A 24,813-nucleotide genomic window follows, 5' to 3' on the forward strand; every position below is an offset into this window, starting at 1 on the left:
TGGTGGGAACCTGAGTGCTGGGAGTCCACCCAGGCCCTCCGCTCCTGCCCTTTCTCCTGCCCCAGGAGCTTTACGAGGCCTGGCTTCACAGGCTCTTAGGATGCCAGAGTGAACGAGAGTTTGGAAAGAGAATAATAAAAAAAATCAACCCTTGAGTATTTCTGAGACAAACTCCTGCCAACACAGCTGGCAACCCTGCGTCTCAGAGACAGAAGAGGCACCGGCGCTTTGTAGGAGAGGAATGGGGAGTGATGAGTGTCTTTTGCACAAGGCTCTTCCCGGTGTTTTCAGGGTTCCCGGGTGGACGGAATTTGGGGTTGTGTCTGAGCACTGGACTCAGACTTGCTGTATCTCCAGACTGTTTCCAGAACCTCACCTCTCTTCCTGAGTTCCCTCTTCTGCTTTCAAAAGCTTATGTGAAACCAGGCCCCATTCCTTTCTCTCTAGGTCACCAGATTCCTTATAGCGGTGGCGGTGGTGCCGTAGCCCCAGGACCCGCGAGGGCATGTGATGGTGGTGGGGCTGAGATTTGCTCTGGGGGATTTTAACTGTGCCAGGACTGGGTGTTCTGCTAGTCTTCCTCTCCCTGCCCTTCCCAATCCCTCTGCCCTCTCCCTTCCCGCAGACCCGGGGAACCCTGAAGGTGGCAGAGGGCTCTCACACAGGGAAAGGGAAGCCACCAGACTGCCCCAGATACCTACACGTCCATCTCAGTTTCCCTTCCTCATCCCTCCAGCCACTCCCAAGGTCTGAAGCACTAGCCCCATCTGAAACACCCCTCCTACTTTGAAGGAGGCTGGGCCGGCCAGGGTGTTATTTTGGGAGCAGCTTCTGAGATCCAATGGCCTTGTTAGGGCAACACTGACCTTTCTGTCCCGGGAGGAGGGCAGGACTGGAGAGGGGCGGGGCAGTGCGAGCAGATCGACAGCCCCGCACACCCACGGGGCGGAGGAGAAGGGGGCCAGCAGGCTGCAGGAATTCAGCCTCGGGGACTGTCACCAAGGGGAACTTCCCCTCTTTGAGACGGACTGGGGACCCCTCCACCCCACCCTTTCCCTGTGATTCTTAAAGGGATCACAGCGTTTTCCCTTTGGCTCATGGAAGGCAGAACCGGGGCGCTCTGGGGAGGCTCTGAGTCTTCCCTTCCCGCTTCCTCCCCAGCTGGCAGTCTTCCGCTGGCTGACTGGGTGGGGGCCTCCCAGGCATGGCACTGACCAGCCACCCCAGTGCTGACTTGGCTCCTGAGCTCGCTCAGCCTCTGGTGGCATCTTGCTTTCCCCCTGCTGGGGCGCGGCGGTGGTGAGTGGGGGGCCCAGCCCTGAGCAAGCGTGGAGAGTGCCGTGGGCACCCCCTCGCCCCCGACCCCCAAGCTGGAGGACAGTCAGGTTGTCAGGGGCTATGATGAGATGAGTGGGGGCCGCTTTGACTTTGACGATGGCGGGGCGTACTGTGGGGGCTGGGAGAACGGCAAGGCCCATGGGCATGGGCTGTGCACAGGCCCCAAGGGCCAGGGCGAATACTCGGGCTCCTGGAACTTTGGCTTTGAAGTGGCTGGCGTCTACACCTGGCCCAGTGGAAACACCTTCGAGGGATACTGGAGCCAAGGCAAGAGGCATGGGCTGGGCATAGAGACCAAGGGACGCTGGCTCTACAAGGGCGAGTGGACACATGGCTTCAAGGGACGCTATGGCACCCGGCAGAGCAGCAGCAGCGGCGCCAAATACGAGGGCACTTGGAACAATGGCCTACAGGACGGCTACGGCACTGAGACCTATGCAGATGGAGGTGAGCCCAGCCCGGGGCCTGCAGAGCTGGGGTACGGGGCCAGCAGGGTGAGGAACACTGATTAGGAGCGAGGGGCGGTACGACACAGAATCACAGGGGCCCGGATGATATTTGCTGTGTGGCTTCAGGCAAGCTCCTCTACCTCTCTTAGTATCGGTCTTGTTAGGAAAGGTGGGGCGATAACAGGGCTGAGAGGATCGGCACGAGTGCTTAGTACGAGGCCTGCCATACGAATGTCCTCTCAACACACCCTGAGCACGACGTGACTGCCGCTGTTTGCATGCTAGGGACACGATCAGCATGGGGTATATGCTAGCTTGTGCTCTAGCAGAACTGGGGGCTGGGCTCACCTTTGCCATAGGAATTATTTTCAAGGACTAGATCATAAAGTATTCATCCATCCCTCCATCCATCCATGCATCCATGCATCCTTCTGTTCAGTTTATATTTCTGTGACACCTATTTGCCAGGCATTGTAAAAGGGTTAGCGATAAAGAGGAGTAAGATACAGCCCAGAAGGAGACTTGACTTAGGGTGGCGAACACACACTGCAATATACAGATGATGTACTGTAATTGTACACCTGAAGCCTATATAATTTTATTAACCAGTGCCACCCCAATAAAGTTAATAAAAAAAGAAAAAGATACAGCCATGGCTTCAAAGATAGTCTTGTAGACAAACCATTATCCACAGGTATGTACAGAGTGCTGTGGCTGTAGAGAGAAGACTGCTTTAGAAGCGGTGACATCTGAGCTGGATCTTGACAGGACAATGGCACTGGTAAGGGTGGGAGTAGGAGAGAGAGGGATGAATGAAAATCTCAGAAGCATGAGAAGACTCGGTGGGTTCAGGAAACGGAGAGGAATTATCTGTGATGAAACAGTCCTGGGAAGTGGCAGAACAGGTATCATCACCTCATTTGATGCGACATGTCACTTAACTGGTCCTCAAGTTTCTTCATCCATAAAAGGCGGTGTTTTCGAATATCGGTACTGCTCAAAATGTAGTCAGTGGACAGGCAGCACCTACGTCTGCCAGTTAGAAATGCAAATTCAGGGGTCCCCCTAGACCTTCTAAACCAGAACGGCTGATGGGGAACCAGGCATCTGTTTTAAGCTCGTCCAGCAGTTGTTATGCACGTTAAAGCTTAAGTATTGCTTTAAAAATCAGGGGCTTGCAAACGTTACAGGCCAAGCTGGCCTGTGGCCTGTTCTGTGCAGCCTGTGAGCTGACAGTCATTTTAAATTTTGAAATGTTTGAAAAATATCAAAAGAACACTATTTTGTGACTTGTGAAAATTATGTGCAAGCAAGTCCCTACAATAACATCCTAAATTTTGTCTCTTGGCTCGAAAGCCTAAAAACTTTTACTACTCAGCTCTACAGGAAAAGTTTGCTGGTTGCGTGAAGTGTTCATTCAGGTCCCTTCCAGCTCAGGGTCACTCTATGACGTCTCCCTCATGTGCCCTGTTCGGAAGAGGCACCAACACAGATAACTCAAAACTGTGGCTGACTAAAATACATATGTTTGGCACCAGAGGACATTTGTTGGGTATTATAGTCATCATTAGTCTGCCCTCTTTCTAGTGGAGGGCAGGAAGTGGTCAGTCCGGGAGTGGGCTGGGGTGGGGCAGATGGGCAGTCAGCCCAGGGTGGAGGGTTTGCTCAAGCTGAGGCCTTTGCCTCAGACAGCGGTCTCTGGTGCAGGATGGGCTCCTGACTACGGTTCCAGTTGGTAGGTAGCTGGTGAGGGCCCACCCTTGAGTGTCTGGTTGTTAACGGGTTGTGTCCCTGGAGTTTCTGCGTGTGCAGTAGTGGCAGCACAGCTCTGGCTGGAACAGCACGCAGGACAAATTCTGGTGCCACACTTTCTAATTTGGTGACCTTGAGCTGTTTGCTGAATCTCTGCAATTCAGTGCAGTTCAAGTCACTGGATGTTCACACTCAACACGGTGCTAAGCACCGGGGACAAGCAGAAAGCACGCCTCAGTTTCTCCGCTATAAGGTGGAGACACCCTTGAGTGCTTGCCCAGCGCCAGTTAGTGCCTGTCAGTGCTTGCAAAGTGGTGCTCAGTACATGTGTGCCGACGCGTCTTCCCTTCCCTCTCCAAACCAAGGTGTGTGTGTGTGTGTGTGTGTGTGTGTGTGTGTGTGTTGAGGCCTGGAGGGAAATCACAGGGACACACATTTCTGGGAAGCTATGGGCTAATTTCCTGATTTGTCTAAAAGCGGAGAAGGGATTCATTCAGTCAGTCAGTCATTCATTCATACACAACCAATATTATGGAGCGCCAACTATGTGTCAGGCACCACCCCACACAAATTCCAGGGCCCAAGGCAGGAAACAAGCGAAGTCCTCAGGGAGTTCCCTGTCTCACGAAGAAGACAGAAATAAACTGGAAAAGATATATATGTAATTTCCAGAAGTTACACAAGTGTTATGCAAAAAAGAGCAAAGAGGGAAAAGGGTCATGTTTTGGGATAAGATAATCTGAGCAGCAGGGTGGAAAGGACGAGAGTGAAGACTTACAGTCAGTGGGAATGGCGACTGCAAAGGCCCTGAGGCAGGACAGGGCTTGGCATCTTTGAGGAACAGCAAGCACACCAGGGTGTCAGGAACAGAGTGACTGAGGGCAACAGGCAGGGTCGGCGCTGGAGATGTTGGTACAGGCCAGGTCAAAGAGGCTTTGCGGGCCTGGGTTTTATCCTGGGTATGCTCAGGTAACCAGAAGACCTGCTCCTCTGGTTCCCGGAGGTCCAGACTCTCTTCCCAAGTGTGAGAGCCCCACACTCAGGCAGCCTGGAAACCTTACAGATCCTCTCTCCCAAGCCACACACGAGGTGCAACTCTCCAAAATTAGATGTGGCCACTGCTTTGGAAAATCTCTTTAATCAACCTGTCATCGGTTCCCTGAGGGGTTGCTAAGGACCTGCCCTTTGCCCCATCCTGGGTGGCGCGGAGGGGAATGTGGACAAATAAGATCCTGTGATCCTGTGATTAGGAATGATGAGGAGTCAGGTAGCCCTGGGTTATACACATCCCGGTGTGATCACATTATTTAATCTCTTAGAGCCTTTGTTTCCTCATCCGTAAAATGCACTTATCCTAACCTCGCCTAAGATTTCTCATGGGATAAATAGGCACTCAATGGTAGCTGCTATTATTACTATTTGCTCTCATTAACTCATTCATAAATATTTTTTGAGGGACTGCTATGAAGCCAGCACTACTCTACACTGGGTGGTGGTGGGTAGAGTACAAAAATGAACAGAATGAAAAAGATGCCTGCCTTCCAGAGAAGCTAACATGATACAGTTTGTTGGGTGCCAGGCAGGGGAGTACCTACTGGGGACCAAGGGAGCAAGAGGCAGGCAGCTAAACCAGACTTAGACATTCAGGGAGGCTTCCTGGAGTAAGAGGCAAGCCAGGCTCTGAAGTATGGAGTGAGCCAGGTGACAAGGGCGGAGGATGAGTGCTCCAGGTCAAGAGAACAGAGTGAGCCAGGCCAGGGGGTCCGGAACTTGCTGTCCAACCAGAGACTGAGCTGAAACTGCAGCTTACCCACAGTTTTGATCAAAGGGAACGTGCTTCCCATCTCCTCCACTGCCCACCTTACCTGATGTCACATGTTACAGGTGCCTGCTCTAAACCGAAGGAAGCAGCAGTATTCTAAACCGAGGGTGCCAAGCCCATCAAAAGGTGGCTAAATCAATTTAGTGGGTCATGACCTGCATTTTTAAAAATGAAAGAATAGGAAACATCACAGTGTTTCATAGAGAATAAGATAAAAAGTATTGTTTCCCGAAATATTTGTTTAGTCGGAGACGTGCGTATGTGTGTGGGTATATTTGTATTTATGTATGTGTGGTGTGTGTGTATAAAAATGTCTGCGTTTATGGGTGTGTTATGATGTCAAGTATGTTCCTTACTGTAGATCATGGTCAAAAATGTTTGAAAATCACGGCTCTGTAGTGACTCTGTCTGGCATCTCCATGGCAGCCCCGGACACTCCTCCTGCACAGACTCTCACTCCCTGCCATGCCTGTCTCTTTGGCTGGAGGTTAAGCTTTCCAGTTCCCTTGTGGGAAGGGGAAGGTGGTACAGGCAGAGGGGCTCTGGTCTCCTAAACCCTGCTGTAAACCTCTTGGCACCCTTGCCCTGCCTATAGCCCCCATTCTTCCCCTGGCCATATACAGCCAAGCTAAAAATAACTATTGACTTGAAACTCTAAAGCAAGCGTACACCGGGCCCTTAGTGCCGCGGGGCTGCCTGGCTGTTCCCACCCCAGAGACCCACAGGCTTCGGGACGAGAAGAGCCTCCAGCAATCCTTTCTGTCTGAGGAGCTTGACCTTGGCCTCAGAGGCCTTTAAAACGCCCCCAGACTGAGGGAAGACGTGTGCCTATGTGCACAGACTAGACTATCTGCTGTTTCCACAGAGAGCTGTCAGATTCTCAGTCATCTGGTGTTCAGACAAGTTCCCCAACCATTGATCTAATCAATAATCCCCTCCCCCAAAATGTGCAGTGGGAAAACCAGGCCCAAGGTCGCCTTTTGTTCATAAAGCTAATAATATAACAATAATAATTAACATTTGGGGATTGTGTACTATGTGCTGGCGCTGTTCTTGGCACGTGGCACACACGTTATTTAACTTTCACAGCAACCTAGTGGGGAAGCACTACTATTACTCCTATTTTATTATATTTTTAATAAAGAAAAGTAAAAATAATTGGTTTCATTGACCAGGGGAAAAAAAAAGACTAAGGGATGAGTTAATTATCCATATTAGATGAAAGGTTTTAATTATTTTATTTTATTTTTAGGTAACACCATTTGTTGAAAAAACTATCTTTTCCCTGTTTCTTGTATTAAAAAATTTTTTTTTTACTTCTCACCCTCCACCCTCTCCCTTTGGCAACCATCAGCTTGGTCTCTACATCTATGGGCCTGTTTCTGCTTTGTTTACTCTTTTTTTTTACTTTTTAAAATTCTGCTTATAAGTGAGGTCATACAATATTTGTCTTTCTCTGACTTGTTTCACTTAACATAACGCTCTCAAGATCCATCTATGTTGTCAAATATGGCAAGACTTCATTCATTCTTTTTTATTGCTGAATAGTTTTCCATTGTGTGCATGCACCACATTGCTTTATCCACTCGTTTCTTTCTGGGTGTCTAAGCTGCTTCTATGCCTTGTCTATTGGTAACAATGCTGCTATCAATGGGGGGGGGCATATATCTTTCTAATTAGTGTTTTCTGGCCCTGGCTGGTTGGCTCAGTGGTAGAGCGTCGGCCTGGTGTGCAGGAGTCCCGGTTCGATTCCCGGCCAGGGCACACAGGAGAAGTGCCCATCTGCTTCTCCACCCCTCCCTCTCTCCTTCCTCTCTGTCTCACTCTTCCCCTCCCACAGCCGAGGCTCCACTGGAGCAAAGTTGGCCCGGGTGATGAGGATGGCTCCATGGCCTCTGCCTCAGGCGCTAGAATGGCTCTGGTTGCAACAGAGCAACGCCCCAGATGGGCAGAGCATCGCCCCCTGGTGGGTGTGCCAGGTGGATCCTGGTCGGGCGCATGTGGGAGTCTGTCTGACTGCCTCTCCATTTCCAACTTCAGAAAAATACAAAATAAATAAATAAATAATAATTAGTGTTTTCTTCGGATAAATACCCAGAAGTGGAATTACTAGAGAGCACGGCAGCTTTTTAAAATTTTTTTGAGGAATCTCCATACTGTTTTCCATCGTAGCTGCACTACCCTTATTTTATAGGTGAGAAAACTGAGACACAGATTATTTTAAGTATTCTCACTCACAGTCCTCTAGCTGGTAGGAGGCAGAGAATTTGATAATAATAAGTGACAGTTAAATATTTCATAATATAAGTATTTTAACAAATGGTAAACAACTAGAGAAAAGAATCAAGGCTAGCCCCATAATTTGTGGGCCCAGTGCAAAATAAAAATGTGGGGCCCCTTCTCCCAGATCATTAAGAATTTAAAGATGATGATGGCAGAGCACTAAACTGAGTTTGGGGCCCCCCTAAGCACAGGGACCTGTGCAGCTGCCCAGGAGACATGGACGTCCTGAAGATAGTAACATATAACTGCATCTCTCATGTATTGAGGCTTTTCTATCAATATGCACCAGGCTCTGCTAAGAAACTTACATGCATTATGTAGGCTTCTGTTTTAAATATATATATATATATAAATTTATTTATTCATTTTAGAGAGGGGAGAGAAAGAGAGTGAAGGGCAAAGGAGCAGGATGCATCAACTTCCATACGTGCCTTGACCAGGCAAGGCCAGGGTTTTGAACCAGCGACCTCAGCATTCCAGGTTGACACTTTATTCACTGTGCCAGTGCAGGTTAGGCTAAGCTTCTTAAAAACTCTCTCATCTACTACACTAGTGGCTTTCAAATGTTTACAATTGCAACCCACTGAAGGATATGTATTTCACATTTTGATTCTATGCATACACACACAAAAATATAAAACAAGTCATTATAAAACAGTATTTCCCATAATCGATGCAGTACTTGCTATTTTATTTGATTGTATTGATAGAACTTTTTTTTTCTTTTTTTTTTTTTTACGGAGACAGAGAGAGTCAGAGTGAGGGATAGACAGGGACAGACAGACAGGAACGAAGAGATGAGAAGTATCAATCACTAGTTTTCCGTTGCACATTGCAACACCTTAATTGTTCATTGATTGCTTTCTCATATGTGCCTTGACCGTGGGCCTTCAGCAGACCGAGTAACCCCTTGCTTGAGCCAGTGACCTTGGGTCCAAGCTGGTGAATTTTTGCTCAAACCAGATGAGCCCACGCTCAAGCTGGCGACCTCGGGGTCTCGAACCTGGGTCTTCGGCATCCCAGTTCGATGCTCTATCCACTGCACCACTGCCTGGTCAGGAGATAGAACTATTATTATTCTATCTTGATATCTTGTTGAGAGAATTAAATGGTGCCCCAATATATGTGATCAGACAGAGCTTGGCATCTGGTTAGTGCTTTTATTACTATTACATGCTAGAAAGATGATATTTGTATGTTTGACTATGACAGCTGTGTCAAAAACCTATGCTTTTTAAAAATAATTTCATTTAGAAAATTTAATTTAATGGGGTGACACTGATCAACATAGAAGCTGAATGAATTTGCCAGGATAGAGTCCCAAACAATACCACCTGGTATTACATTATCTGGGCCTATGATGTGTGTGCCTTGAATCAACTGAACCTCCATACTTATTTAATTGCTCCCCAAGGAATATCTTTTTCTATTGATTTATTTGTCTAACTTTATGCTGGCTGGTGTCATGCTGCCTTGGTTATTGGAGACTTACAGTAAATTTTAGATCAGAGTACGCCCTCCAACTTTGCTTTTTTTATTCAAGACTATTTGGGTCATTCTGGGTCATTTCTATTTCTATATACATTATAAAACTTTTACTACAAAGCTTGCTGGGAATTTGATTAAAAATGCCTTAGAGCTATCCATCAATTTGGAAAGAATGGACATCTTAACAGCAATGAGTCTTCCAGTCCATGGACATGGTATATATCCCTATTTGCTTAGTTCTTAGTTTCACTTAGCAATGTTTTTCAGTTGTCAGTCTCTTGCACATATTTTGTTAACTAAAACTAACACCTATTTTCATGATATTGTAAATGGCATTTTAAATTTAATTTTTCCAACTGTTCATGACTAGGTTACAATTATAGAAATAGAATTATTTTTGTATATTGGCATTGAATCCTTCTACCTTGCTAAATAAATTTCTTAGTTCTAACGGGAATTATTTTTGTTTTAGACTTTCAGATTTAAGAGAAACATCTTTTAATTGAAATTTTCTTGATTGCTGTAAAAAAAACCAAGTGTTTTAGTTCTAAGAGAGTCTGATAGCACTGAAGGGAGACATGTGGTACTTAAGCACTCAGGGCTTAGAGTGTCCAGACCTGGGTTCAAATCCCAGCTGTGCCCCTTCTTAATTCTATAGACATGGGGACATCATGTAACCTTTCTGAGCTTCCAATCCCTTTTTTTCCATTAAGGATGTCAAAATCTCCCTCAAAATATGATTGGAACAATGAAATGAGATATGTTAAAAGCACTCAGCATAATGCCTATCATATAGGAATGCTGAAACATAGTATTTCCCGTATTTGTGTCTACAGTCCAAAGGGTGAACTAAATCAGGATGACCTGCATCTCAGCTGTCCCTGCTATGGGGAGAATATTTCAGCACATACACTAGCTTTTGACTTTGGAGCAGTTAATAAGCCAAGACTTTGATTCACTTAGTTCTGCCTTGAGTCCTGCCAGTATGGATGAAACCCAGCCAGGCACGATTCCATCTCAAATGTAGAATCAGCATAATTTAACCTCATCTAGAAAATCTCATGTCCCAGTTCACAGCCAGTGGTCAGCGTGACAGCTGGCTGAGTTGCTGTCACGCCAGCTCCTTGGCATTATCTGGAAACCCAGGGAAGCAGAGTGGACCCTTCGCAAGATCAGGAAGAGGATATAATTACTTTCCCCTCTGTGGCCTTGTTTTCTGTGATGCATATGTCCAATTGGCCAAGTCCCCCAGACGTGCCCCTGTCCAAGGCTAGTCCCCTGGGATTCATTGAGTTTCCAGAGCCTGCTAATTCTGTGTCCCCAGCAGCTGTTCCCTGGACCAGCCTATGCTGCCACACCCTCTTGAGGAATGTCGAGTCTCATCTTCTGAGGGCCCTGGCTGAGGGTACGGCGTGGGGCTTGCTTCCTGCCATAGACCAGAGGGTTGTCCTGTAGTCTCCTATTCTCCCTAAGCCAGGGCCACAGAGCAGGTGAGCGGTGAGACCAGATCCCGAGTGAAGCATCCAGGGGCTTGCTTCCTGCCATAGCCCAGAGGGTTGTCCTGTACTCTCCTCTCCTTCCTAAGCCAGAGCCACAGAGCAGGTGAGCGGTGAGACCAGATCCGAGTGAAGCATCCAGGGGCTTGCTTCCTGCCATAGCCCAGAGGGTTGTCCTGTACTCTCCTCTCCTTCCTAAGCCAGGGCCACAGAGCAGGTGAGCGGTGAGGCCAGATCCTGAGGGAAGCATCCAGGGGCTCGCTTCCTGCCATAGCCCAGAGGGTTGTCCTGTACTCTCCTCTCCTTCCTAAGCCAGGGCCACAGAGCAGGTGAGCGGTGAGGCCAGATCCCGAGGGAAGCATCCAGGGGCTTGCTTCCTGCCATAGCCCAGAGGGTTGTCCTGTAGTCTCCTATCCTCCCTAAGCCAGGGCCACAGAGCAGGTGAGCGGTGAGGCCAGATCCGAGTGAAGCATCCAGGGGCTTGCTTCCTGCCATAGCCCAGAGGGTTGTCCTGTAGTCTCCTATTCTTCCTAAGCCAGAGCCACAGAGCAGGTGAGCGGTGAGGCCAGATCCCGAGGGAAGCATCCAGGACCCCTACTCACTCCTGTGGGTCCAGTCCTAGCTGACAAAATCCACAGAGCGATCCAGGGGCAGTGGGAACTCCAGAGCCCCCTCCTCCTATCATGTGGGTAGTGAGCACCCTGTGTCTAGAAGTGTTCAAGCACATGCTGCTGGTGGCTTAGAATTGGGGGTCACACACCGAGGGCTGCAGGAAGTGCTGTTTGGCATGCACAGTGGTTTTATTCCTTTATTTTTAGTTACATTGGAATCCTTTATGGATACCATCCTCACAAAGGGATCAAATTTCACAGCATCTGTGACAAGACAACCTGACAATGTGGGCCCTTGACGAAATGAACAGGGAAGGACCCAGCATCACCTCTAAACACTCCTGCCAGGAAGGGGAAGGAGGGGCCAGTTCATGCAGGGGCCTGTGGCTTCCACTCTAAGAAAAGTGGGGACTCTTCAAGTGACATGATCGGACTTTATTTAAAGAGATTCCTTTGGCTACTGTGTCAAGAGAGAGAGAGACTGTGCAGAAAGGGTAGAAGCAGGGAGACTGATCAGTGAGTTTATGCAATAACGCAGGTGAGTGGCACGGCGGCTTGGACCCCCGTCTTGTCGCAGTAGAGGCAGAGAAGTGGTTGACCCCTGGGTCTGTTTTGGAGGTAGAGCTGAATAGGCTTTGCTCACAGACTGGACGAGGGATCAAGAGGAGTCGTTGATGGTTCCGGGGCTCTGGCCTGAGCCACAGCAGGATGGCGTTGCCCTGAACTGAGATGGGATGAGGGAAGGTCACGAGCTCAGCGCTGGACACCGTGGGTGACAGATGGCTTAGACATGCCAGGAGGGGCATGAGGGTTGTGGGGAGGCCAGCGCACGGGGGCCCTGAATGACCACTAGGGGGCCTCCTTCCAAACCCAGATGCTTTCTCCTCCATCCCTTTTGCCTCCTCCCTTCACACACCCAGTTGTTACCGGTTTCCAAGGCCCAGAGGGTTGCTGAGCGGGCCCAGTGCCTGGCAAAGGGGCTTCACCCAGGCCACAGGCCCCTGTGCTGTCAGCACCCAGGCAGCGTCACCTGGTTAATCCCCTGCTTCTTGTGCAAGCCATGGGGCGTCATCCGGGACAGCAGCCTCTGGATGTGGAGGTGGTGGAGCCCTGCAGGCTACAGGGACTTGTCACACACCCCTGCAACCTGACCTTGCTCCCGGGAGCTGGTGACATTTGTCATCAGCTCCTCCACTTTGGGTCTTCTAGTGGTGATCCTGGGAAACCGGAGACAGAGGAGCTTTGATGGGCAGCAGCATTTGGGCGCCACGGGAAGGGACTTGATGCCACCTCGTGAGCCAGCTAGCGAGCTCGGCTTTGGGATCGTTACGGGAAGAGCGGCTCAGTCTAAATGCTCGCCTGAAGGGACTGTTCAGCTCACTCACAAGACCACGCCATGAAGTACAGACCCATTGAGAAGGGCACGGTGGGTCCATAAGACATTTAAAGTGAACAGGAGCCATTCAGCAAGTGTTTACTGAGGGCCTACTATGTGCGAGGTAGTGTTCTTAGTGACAGAGATAGTGTTCCAGCGGAAAACATCTCATCTTTCAGTCTACGTGTTAGTTGTAGAGGCTCGTAAACTAATAGAAAAAAAAAAACCGAGAAGGACCTAAATTCTTATAGGGATTACCTCTGGAAAGATGGTACTTTTTAAAATAAAATATTACTCTATTGTTGAAATTATACACAACAAGCATATATGACTTCTGCAAAAGTGCCCTCCCCCTCAACCCATAAATGACACTTATATAAGACCTTGAGGGTACAAAAAGCATTTGGAGGCTTTAAGCAGAATTCGCTAGAATCTAGACTCAGATCCCAAAAGAGTTGCCCTTTGTTCCTCTCCCCATTGGGGCATTCGGCTCTTCAAGGCAAGGGAGGCCTGGGAGAGCCGGCAAGGCAGCTGTGCCTGCTTGGTGGCCCTGCGCAGGTCCCCAAGCCCACTGAACCATACTTCCTCCTAAGGGTAAGTCAGCTTCCTGTCATACACAACCCCAGCTAACTGACTATGTCTGCCTGGAGATGTGAGGATCCAGCATTGTGACCAAGTAGCAATGTCCGTTGCGGATGGAGCACTCAGAGGAGGTGGCCCATGTGACAGACTGCTTGTTGCCTTGGACTAGATGGTCTCCTAGGTCCACTCCGGCTGTGACCTTCTTGGGACTGAGACGTCCTCACACACCTCCAAGCTGAGGATGTGTGTGCACATGTAGCCTGTTTGCAGATATTAGGAACGTGACAGTCAGTATTCAACACGGGTGCTGGCACCAGCTCCTACCAGCTCACGAGAGCCCACTGTTAAATTTTCAAGAATTGTGCATGCTGGCTGTTCGACTATTGGTAGCTTGATTGACCACGATGGGAATATTTCTATGATGGAAACTGGCTAACGTTACAAATCAGGGTTGCTTGCTTCTTTTCCCAAAGAGATATTTACCAGTGCATCACCAAACATCGTGCTAATATGAAATGTCCTTTTTCCTTCTCACTCAGATTTAGGGTGTCCTGCAGTCCTGTTTTGTCTGGACCTGTCCTGCTTTTAGTACTGCAAGTCCCACATTGTGGGAAACCCCTCAGTCTCAGGCAAACTGGGGTGACCAGTCACCCTGCAACCCTTTCCCATCAAGTGAAGGAACCCAACACTCTAGAGAGTCTGAGACCTCTGCTGGGTAACCTATCTGCTACTCACAGCAACTCTGCACAGTAAACTTGCTACGCTCCCTTTGCTGAGCAGATATGAACAGGGGTCCTCCAGGTGCCAGGAGAGCCACGCTGTGCCAGGCAAAGGGAGCCTCAAGTGCAAAGCCGTGGAGATGGGGACGGAGTCTGTTGTGTTGAGAAATGGCTGGAGCACAAAGACTGAGAGAGAAAGTGGGGCAAACGAGGCTGGAGGGTTTGAGGACCCAGGTCATGAGCCTTCATGAGTCACAGGGAGGAGTCTGGACTTCATCCCTAGAGTAAATGCTGCAGGCCACCCTGAGACCCCCTCGGGAACAAGGTCCTCTTCCCTCAGCGGCCAGAATGTTAGCTGCTGATGGTTCATAGCTGGGCACTGCCCTCTGTCAAAGCAGCCTCGCTCTGGGGCAACCCACAGCTAATGACTGGTTGATCCCGGAGGACAAAGACCCGGCCTCCTTGCTCTGATTTCAGACAACTCTGAAGGGCCAGCTCCAGAGACCCCCGTGGGATCAGCTGAAACCTTGGTTGTAATTGTTCAGCTTCTCCCACTGCTAAACCCCACTTCCTTCATTACAGGTGTTGATCTGAGAGCCCTCACCACAAAATCACCCCCATTCAATCTTCGTCTCAGAAACTGTTTTCTAGGACCTAAGGCAGCCCTCCCTCAAGGCCCTGGGAAGCCGCCGCAGGGTGTTAAGTGGGGTAGCCAGATCAGATCTGCATCTTATAAAGGAGACGAGGCTGGCGGCAGTGAGGGTGGACCGCACTGACATTGGGTGAGGCGGAAGACCAGGGAAGGTGCTACTCTAGTCAACCAGGGAGGACTGGTGTGTCTGGGACTAGACGGATGGGTGGAGATAAAGTGGTGGAATTAAACGGATATTCAGAATCAGGTCTACCTGTTCCCAAAGCCTGGGCAATTTCCATTATTCTTTGCTGCTCCCAAAGATATCTCAGGCTTGACTTGCTTTCCCTGGGATAACGAGTCCGTGGTCTTTATCAAGGCGGGTTAGAGCCAAGCTGGGCCGGACCCCCTAGACTCAGGAGGCTCTGCAGGGGTATCTGTGGCACGAGCAGATAGGTTCATCACTGTGTGCATTCCTGGTTTGCCAGGTTCGGTTCTGGTGTGCCTGGGCAGGAGCCCCTGACCCCTGGACTCTGTGGTGCTCACTCCCCTACCTGCTCCGCTCCATCTCAAACCCTGTCTGAAACCTGTTGATATTTCCATAGTCCTGCCCAGTGAGCTTGTGCTCACATCTGAGACTACGTGAGAAGACATGGAGAAGGACCAGAAATGGTTGTTAGACAAAATCAGCAAGATATAGACAAGATAGTTGCCATAGGAGATAAGAGGTGACAAATGTCTGAAGTAAGGAGACTGTGGAGGGGGGGGATCGTAAAGGAGGTGGGTTTGAAACTGGGCTTTGGCAGATTTGGGAAGACAAAGCTGAAAAGCCGACTGGGTCAAGGTCAGGAGGATACTGGACTTAGGTAAGGACTTCCACAGGCAGTGGGGACCCCTGGAGAGGAGTTCGTCCTGAGCCTTTTCTCTCCATCTCTGTTTAGTCCTCCAGGGACACCGACGTTTGGACCTCAGACAGGTTTCTAGAAATAGGCAGATGTCGCTGGCCAGAAGGGGTGGTGTCCTCAGTGTCCATTCGCTATTTGGAGGCAGAGTCCCCTGGTCTGGCCCATGTGTCTGTCATGCGGGAGTCTGTCACTCTGCCTCCCTGCTTCTCTGTCTCAGAGTGATCTCTAAATCTCCTAGGCTTCCCTTGGGTTTCTGAAATGGTCACGCTTTCTTCAGAGCTGAGGTTTGGGTCATACTTCCAAACCTTGAACTCGCAAAGGATGGCCTCAGACTTTCAGTGGTGCAGAGAAGGAAGTACTAATCAGGACACTTGTCTGACCACCACCAACCGCCATACTTATGTGGTCATGAGCAACTCATTTAAATCCTGAGTTGCCAATTTTTCCAACTCTACAATCAGAGTAACACCTATGTCTGTTAGGATACACAGGGGTGGGCAAAAGTAGGCTTACAGTTGTGAGTATATGAAACAGTTTTTCCATATATTACTTATCAATTATCGTATTATTTTCGATATGAACTGTAAACCAACTTTTGCCTACCCCAGTATATATTTTTTGCCTGTATGTAACAGAAAACTCTTAACTGTAAATCACTTAAACCAGTACTTTTCCTAGAAATATGGCCCTGGCCAGTTTGCTCAGTGGTAGAGCATCAGCCTGGCATATTGATGTCCCAGGTTCAATTCCTGGTCAAGGCACACAGGAGAAGTGACCATCTGCTTCTCCATCCATTTCTCTATCTTTCTCCTCCCGTAGCCATGGCTCGTTTGGAGCAAGTTGGCCCCAGGCGCTGAGGATGGCTCCATGGCCTTACCTCAGGTGTTAAAATAGCTCTGCTGCGGCCCTGGCCGGTTGGCTCAGCGGTAGAGCGTCGGCCTGGCGTGCGGGGGACCCGGGTTCAATTCCCGGCCAGGGCGCATAGGAGAAGCGCCCATTTGCTTCTCCACCTCCACACCCTCCTTCCTCTCTGTCTCTCTCTTCCCCTCCCGCAGCCAAGGCTCCATTGGAGCAAAGATGGCCCCGGCGCTGGGGATGGCTCCTTGGCCTCTGCCCCAGGCACTAGAGTGGCTCTGGTCGTGGCAGAGTGACGCCCCGGAGGGGCAGAGCATCGCCCCCTGGTGGGCAGAGCGTCGCCCCTGGTGGGCGTGCCGGGTGGATCCCGGTCGGGCGCATGCGGGAGTCTGTCTGACTGTCTCTCTCCGTTTCCAGCTTCAATAAGAAAAAAAAAAAAAAATAGCTCGGCTGCCTAGATGGGCAGAGCATTGCCTGGTCAGGGGCTTGTCAGGTGGATCCCTGTTGGGGCACATGCGGGAGTCTGTCACTCTGCCTCCCTGCTTCTCAAGAAAAATAAAAATAAAAAAAGAAATATAATGTGGGCTACATATGTAATTTAAAATTTTCTAGTAACCACATTTAGAAAGGTGGAATTTTAATAATATATTTTACTTGATGCCTTATCCAGAATATTATTATTTCTACATTTATTCCATATATAACTATTAGTGAGATGTTTTACACTGTTTTTGTACTAATTTTTTTTAAGTGAGAGGAGGGGAATTAGACTCCCACATGAGTACTGACTGGGATCCACCCAGCAACCCCCATCTGGGGCCAATGCTTGGACCAACCGAGCCACTGGCTACAAGAGGGGAATAGAGAGAGAAGGGGGAGAGAAGCCGACGGTCGCTTCTCTTGTGTGCCCTGACCAGGGATTGAATTTAGGATCAAACCTGGGATCGAACCTGGGATCCAACTCGGGATCAAACCCGGGATCAAACTCAGATGTCCGCATACTGGGCTGACGCTCTACCCACTGAGCTAACCAGCTGGGACCTGTACTAATTCTTTGAAATTCAGTGCTTTTCAGGCACAAGGCTACTTTCTTACAAACAAGCAGACCGAGGCAGGAAACTGGAGCTGGTCTCACTCTCTGTTTCTCTCTCTCGTGGTTCTCTCTGTCCTCCCTGGCTCCTTTGCATCTTTCCAGTTAATCCATTCTGGCCAGCATTTCTGAGCAAAGACGCTGACCTGTCAAACAGCTTGCCTTTATGGAGCACTTCCTGTGTGCTAGCTGCCTCACAGATAGTCCAATTAATTTTGATCAACCAACCCTCCCCCACTTCACTGCCACCCAAGATCTGGCCCATCATCTCTCTGGACCATTGCTGTGGCTGCATCACATTGATTTTTGGGACAGTTGATTAAATCTAGTCTACCTCTGGCACTAGACTCCAAGATGCTGAAGGCAGGGGCCAGGGGTATTATTTACTGTTTTCCCTGGCACCTAGCACCAAGATTGTGGGATCCACAGCAAATAATTGTTGAAATCAAAGGAATGAATGAGCAACATATGAAGTAAGTCTTATTACCTCCAATTTAGACAGACAAAAGGAGGCTCAGCAGGCTTAAATAATGTATGCCTAATTTAGAATTATTCAGTGTCAGAGTTAAGGTTAAAATTCAGGTTACTCTATACTAAACCAGAGGGCCCCTGCAAGGAGAAGACGACACTCAGGTTTTAGTAAATTGAAGAGCCTGGTCGGAAGGACTGGATTGTATTTAGCATAGTTGCAGTCCTCACTAGGCTTTTTTTTTTTTTGTATTTTTTTTTTCTGAAGATGGAAACGGGGAGAGACAGTCAGACAGACTCCCGCATGCGCCCAACCGGGATCCACCCGGCACGCCACCAGGGGGCGATGCTCTGCCCCTCCGGGGCATCACTCTGCCGCAACCAGAGCCACTCTAGCGCCTGGGGCAGAGGCCAAGGAGCCATCCCCAGCGCCTGGGCCATCTTTGCTCCAATGGAGCCTCGGCTGCGGGAGGGGAAGAGAGAGACAGAGAGGAAGGGGGGGTGGAGAAGCAAATGGGCGCTTCTCCTGTGTACCCTGGCCGGGAATCGAACCCGGGTCCTCCGCACGCCAGGCCGACGCTCTACCACTGAGCCAACCAGCCAGGGTCCTCACTAGGTTTTTACAGGTACCCCCACAACTCCAAGAGTTTGAGCTGCTGAGTCTGAAGACGTGAAAATGTTTGGCCGTCACTGCCAATCGCTATGGAGCAAAATGCTGGGATCACAGCAAGAATACTTAGACATGGCTTCCTCCCTCTTGGAAGCCAAAGTCCGGTAAGAAAGGCTTAAGGTGAACAAATGATTATAATAGTTATTGAACTGCAACTGAGAAAAGTGCCAAGAAGAAGTACAAAGTGACATGACACAATGTGGCAGTAGAGTTCAAGAAATCTTCCTGGGTGAAGTCACATTTAAGCCAAGGCTTGAAATGGTAATAGAGTTGGCCTGGCCAGGGGAGCAGGAAGGAGAAGAGCATGCCAAGAAGAGGAAGGAAAGCATGTGCAAAGGCCCTGAGGTAAGAAGGCAAGTGAGAGAGCTGTTGGAAGTAAGTCAAGGTGGGCAGCAGAAGCGCATGCCAGGCCTTGTAAGCTGCTGAGAATCTTTCTTCTTATCCTGAAGGCAGTGGGAAGCCCTGCAATATTTACAAGGTCAAGTGAGGGGGCCAGCCCAAAGGGGTCAGGAGGCCCCCCTTCCACTAAGGGCCTCTGTCAGCTAGGAAACTGTGAGCAGGGTCCGCCTTCTCTTCCTTTTCCAATGAGTCTTTCCTGTCCCCAAGGAGCACTGTCCTGTCTTAGAGAGAGTCAGGCTGGAAATGACCCCAGCACTTGACTTTTCCCTCTTCCCAGGACCTTGTCACTCCCAGCCTCCCTTGGGTGTCTGTGCTTTTTGTCACTGCCTTGTACGTTTCCTAAGATAGCCTGGCTGTTTCCTCCCCAGCTGGTGGTCAAGAGCTGCTCTCCTGTTGCAATCTCAATTTTTCCTGGGCTTAAAGGACCGTGTCGGCCCATCTCACACCAAATTTAAGCTAAAGGTAGATGGGTTGATTTAATTTCACAAACTTGTCGCACACAGACATTAGATGTCTTCTCTCTTTTCCCAGTTTACCATCTTCTTTGTTCTTTGTTTGTTTTTTTTCTTCTGAGACAAGTGGAAGGTACACAGCTAGACATGGGTGTGAGTTTTGGTTCTGGTGCATTTATTAGCTGTGTCACCTTGGGTGAATCTTATAGGAACCATTAAATACCTCTGTGGTCATTTTCACAGGGCTCTTTTCCGATGGACAGAGCAGAAAGGAGAGGATAAACAGTTACAGCATGCATGTTGTTCGTTCACTCATCCAGTTGCCCAACAAGTATTTTTTGACTACCCATTTGGTACTGTCCTAGACACTGACGATACAGCAGTGAACAAAACAGAATGAATTCATGACTCTACAGAAGTTATATTCCACTGCGGCTGGTCACTGAAGGGAAGAGGGCACTGAGGTCCCTCTCACCTCCAGCTGCTCCTGCCTGCTGTCCAGAGGGACTGAAGGCACCAGGGACCTTCCCAACAAATTAAAGCAGAATTTCTGGTGGGGAGGCCTGGGGAATCTATTCTGTTTCAGAGTGTCTACAGTGGAAGTCGGGATTGCGAACCGTGGGCTCAGAGCATGCGCTCTGAGTGTCAGAAAGAGTCGGGTTTGAATCCTGCTTTCTTAGCTCTCAGACCTCCTCTCCTATATAACTGAGCACACCAATGGACCTGCCTCACAGGACCACTGAAAGATGCGAGTGAGCCCGACACTGCGCATGGTCCACGATGGGGCTCTTCATGGGGAAAGGCTGGGAGAGGGTAGGAGTGGGGACCTAAGCTGGGGCAGCCTGTGCTGGGAGGGACCAGTGTGGAGTCATATGGACGCTCTGTCCCTCCCCTCCAGAGTCACAGTGCCCCAATTTCTAGAAGCCCTACACCTCAAAGTTAGGCCAAACCTGAGTGAACTTCATCTCCCACACGTCACTGGCCGATAGGGCAATGGAAGCCTTAAGAAGAGAAAAGGTCACACAAAGGGATGGAGTCAGGACAGGTTCAGCCAATCAACCAGCAAATATTTGTGGAGCACTTCTCTGTGCCAGGCACTGTTCCAAGTGCTGAGGACACACGGGAGAACAGAACAGGAGAGATCTCTGCCTTCACGGAGCTTCCATGAACAGTTAACAGTTATAAAACCAGATGATTCAATCACCCAGGGACGATGGGGAGAAGGTTTTGGACAGAGCGCTGGGAAGCACAGCACATCAGGATGGGGGTGGAGTATGAAGACATTTTGTCAGCTTTGTATCAACCTGTTCATACAATTCAGGTGACCTCACTCACTAGCACAACTTTGTAGAATCACATTATTACACACCTTTCTTTCCTTTCTGAGTTTTTCAGAGATACTAGCTCATTTAAACCTTGAACAACCTTATGAGGTAAGAGGCAGTTATTGCCTCTGTTACAGAGGTTAAGTTACTTGCCAAAGATTATATTTCTACTAATGACAGAGGCAAGATATGGACCCAGCAGCCTGGCTGTCGGTGTCTATGCTCCTAATGACTGCTCTGTGCTGCATCTTATCCATGTGGTGGCCACTTACAGAGCTTTGTTCCCAAGAGTTCACGTGCTCACTCATGGACACACAAGGTCTCCTCCTTGTACACGCCACTAACCTACGTACACATGGTCTTACATGGTCTCAGTTTCATTAATGCCCCATCCTCACATACTCATTTATCCTAGAGTGTCTCCTTATATTGTGCTTTGTGCTTAGATGACTTGAACACTTAGAACCTCTCACACACCCTTAATGTCATCTTCATAGGATCGTGGGCACTCACCCCACTATAGACACACTGCATTACACTGACTCATGATCTCAGATAGTCAAAGGACATTGATGTGCATGCCCATAAAAGTCTCCTATACACACGGTCTTGCACAAATACACACTCTCTCATGCTCTCCAACACAGTCCCATGCTTTCCAACATTTCGCATGACTGCCCGAACCCACCATCTTATTCATTTATGAGCTTGGCGAGTCATATCACCTTGCACACTAGGATAGCCATGTGCACACATTTAACCTCACATACTGACAGAACCTTGTCTGCTACACACCTTTGCACTCTGACCCTCTAGCGGTCTTACACCCTCACTCAACTTTGCCTTTCCTTGCACACTCAAGACCTCGAATGCTCACATAAGCTTAAGATATATCTCATTATGACATATGCACGTGATCTTGGTCACACTCTGTGTACACACTACCTTACACATTCATGGTTCTTCACATTCCCACTACTTTGCACATTTCACTAATGCAAATATTCACATTACTGTACAAACTCAATGTCTTGCCTACCTACTCTTGCACCTACATTCTCTTTTGTGTGATTTAAAATCGGCGCACACATTTCTTTTTTGTTGTTGTTGTTTTTTCTTTTTGTATTTTTCCGAAGCTGGAAATGGGGAGGCAGTCAGACAGTCTCCTGCATGTGCCCAACCGGAATCCACCCGGCATGCCCACCAGGGGGCGATGCTCAGCCCATCTGGGGTGTCGCCATGTTGCGACCAAAGCCACTCTAGCGCCTGAGGCAGAGGCCACAGAGCCATCCCCAGCGCCCGGGCCATCTTTGCTCCAATGGAGCCTTGGCTGCGGGAGGGGAAGAGAGAGACAGAGAGGAAAGCGCGGCAGAGGGGTGGAGAAGCAAATGTGCGCTTCTCCTGTGTGCCCCGGCCGGGAATTGAACCCTGGTCCTCCGCACGCTAGGCCGACGCTCTACCGCTGAGCCAACCGGCCAGGGCTCATCTGTTTTCATAACTTCGAACTCCTTGCCCCTCGGATGGCCAGGTCACTGTGCATACACAAGGGTCCCACTGTGTCACTCCACTGTGGCGCCCTCTCCCCAGGTCACTGCATACATAAGGGTCCCACTGTGCTGCTGCACTGATGCGTCCTCTCTCTAGATCACTGTGCACATGCAGGGACCCCATCGTGCCGCTCCACTGATGCGCCCTCTCCTCGCCCGCAGGGACTTACCAAGGCCAGTTCACCAACGGCATGCGCCACGGCTACGGGGTCCGCCAGAGTGTGCCCTACGGGATGGCCGTGGTGGTGCGCTCACCGCTGCGCACGTCGCTCTCCTCCCTGCGCAGCGAGCACAGCAACGGCACAGTGGCACCGGATGCACCCACCTCACCAACCTCGGACGGCCCGCCGCTGCCGTCGCCCGCCATCCCGCGCGGCGGCTTCGCGCTCAGCCTGCTGGCCAACGCCGAGGCGGCCGCGCGGGCGTCCAGGGGCGGCCTGTTCCAGCGGGGCGCGCTGCTGGGCAAGCTGCGGCGGGCCGAGTCACGCACGTCCCTGGGCAGCCAGCGCAGCCGCGTCAGCTTCCTCAAGAGCGACCTGAGCTCGGGGAGTGACGCTGCGTCCACCGCCAGCCTGGGCGAGGGCGCCGAGGGCGTGGACGAGGCAGCACCCTTCGAGGCTGACATCGATGCCACCACCACCGAGACCTACATGGGCGAGTGGAAGAACGACAAGCGCTCGGGCTTCGGAGTCAGCGAACGCTCCAGCGGCCTTCGCTATGAGGGCGAGTGGCTGGACAACCTGCGCCACGGCTACGGCTGCACCACGCTGCCCGACGGCCACCGCGAGGAGGGCAAGTACCGGCACAACGTGCTGGTCAAAGGCACCAAGCGCCGTGTGCTGCCGCTCAAGAGCAACAAGGTGCGCCAGAAGGTGGAGCACAGCATGGAGGGCGCTCAGCGTGCCGCCGCCATAGCTCGCCAGAAGGCCGAGATCGCCGCTTCCAGGTAGGACTTCCTCCATGACCTTTTAGAGTTTATGGCAGGCGCTTCAAAATCTGGTGCCACCTGTTCTCCCATCCATCCATCCATCCATCCACCCACCCACCCACTCAACTACCCATTTACCCTACATACACTTAATCCTTCCATTCACCCAACCTAGGTGGCGCATGACAGTACCTACTACAGTTCTTGGTTCTGTCCCAAGAACTCATATTGCATTTAGTTGCTCCATACGCCTTTGTCATTGTTGTCAATTTACAGATGTGGAAACTGAGACCCAAAGAAGGAATGTAATATGCCCAAGACCACCTGGCAAGCAAGTGGGAGAACAGAGTCTCAGCCCCTAGCTTTCTGATTCCAAAGCTCTAACCAGTGCATCTTGGTATCTCTAAACCTTGTAAACTTGGAAATTGCTGTGAATGTGTGAGCAGTTAGTGTATTAAGACGGAAAGAAGGTATAGGTAACTTTCTTAAGTCTTCTTGGTTAGGGGCAGGACCAAGTGATCATATAATTTACTGTCCAAAACTGGACACTTCTATGAGTTAAAGGGGGCACTTTTAAAAAATAAAACTTACATGTTGAAATAATTTTAGATTTACAGAAAAGTTGCAAAGATAGTACAGAAAGTTCCCACATACCCTCTGTGCCGTTTCTCCTCACAGTAACATCTTACATGACCATAATACAATTTGTGTGTAAAACCAATTTATGTTACTATTAACTAAACTCCAGACTGTTTGAATTTTACTAGTTTTTCCACTAGTGCCCTCTTTCTGTCCCAAGAACTCATATTGCATTTAGTTGTCAAGTCTTCTTAGGGTCCTCTGGGCTGTGGCCGTTCTGGTCTTCCCCGTGTTTTGTGGCCTTGGGAGTTTTGAGGAATACTGGTCAGGTATTTTGAGAATGTCCCTCAATTTTGGTTGTTGGATGTTTTTCTCATAATTAGACTGAGGTTATAGGTTTTGGGGAAGAAGACCACAGAAGTAAAGGGCCCTTCTCATCACATATCAGGAGCACATGATTTCGACATGACTTTGATTACTTGGTTAAGGTGGTGTCTGCCAGGTAACTTAGCATCCCCCCTCCCCTTTTCCGTGCTGTTCTTTGGAATATATTAAGTTGAGCCCACTCTTGAGAAGGTTCTGGAGTTAGCTCCAGAGGGAGGAGTACCAATATATAGTATTTGGAATTCTCCTGTTAGGGACATTTGTCCTTTCTTCCAAATGGAACATTTAAATTATTATGCTAAGTGTATATAGTTATGACAGGCATAAGAAAGGACTGTCCTGGGCCACCCTGGGTCACAGCAGAGCTTAGAGTAGGTAGGAAGGTAGGCTTTGGATTTGAAAGACCAGGAGCTGGAATTCCGGCTCTTCTATAATAGAAGCGCTGTGTGACCTTACCCGGGTTGCTTCACCACCCTGAGCCCTGGACTCTCTTTCTTCCCAGTGCTGTTGGAGGGGTAGATGAGCTAATGTGAGTACCATGTCTGGCACGGAGCAGCCAGCAGCAGAAACAGTCATTGCCCTCCCTAACACGTGTGACTTAGAAGATGAGGAAATGGAAGCTTGGGGACATGGAGGGATTTCTCCAAGCTCTCACCTGTTCGGGA

At 49.7% G+C, this 24,813-nt stretch overlaps 1 protein-coding gene across 1 annotated transcript in view; it reads left to right on the forward strand.

Moving 5' to 3' along the window:
- Window positions 1-926: 926 nt before the first annotated feature.
- JPH2 (junctophilin 2) overlaps window positions 927-24,813 on the forward strand; it is a 59,427-nt gene continuing 35,540 nt past the window's right edge. Inside the window, exons 1-2 of the mRNA XM_066234338.1 lie at window positions 927-1,785; window positions 22,420-23,203. Coding sequence (XP_066090435.1) covers window positions 1,407-1,785; window positions 22,420-23,203 — 1,163 coding nt within the window. The 5' untranslated portion in view covers window positions 927-1,406. The remainder of the gene's footprint in view (window positions 1,786-22,419; window positions 23,204-24,813) is intronic.

The sequence above is a fragment of the Saccopteryx bilineata genome, chromosome 6 (genome assembly GCF_036850765.1).
Source record: "Saccopteryx bilineata isolate mSacBil1 chromosome 6, mSacBil1_pri_phased_curated, whole genome shotgun sequence".
Lineage (NCBI taxonomy): Eukaryota > Metazoa > Chordata > Mammalia > Chiroptera > Emballonuridae > Saccopteryx > Saccopteryx bilineata.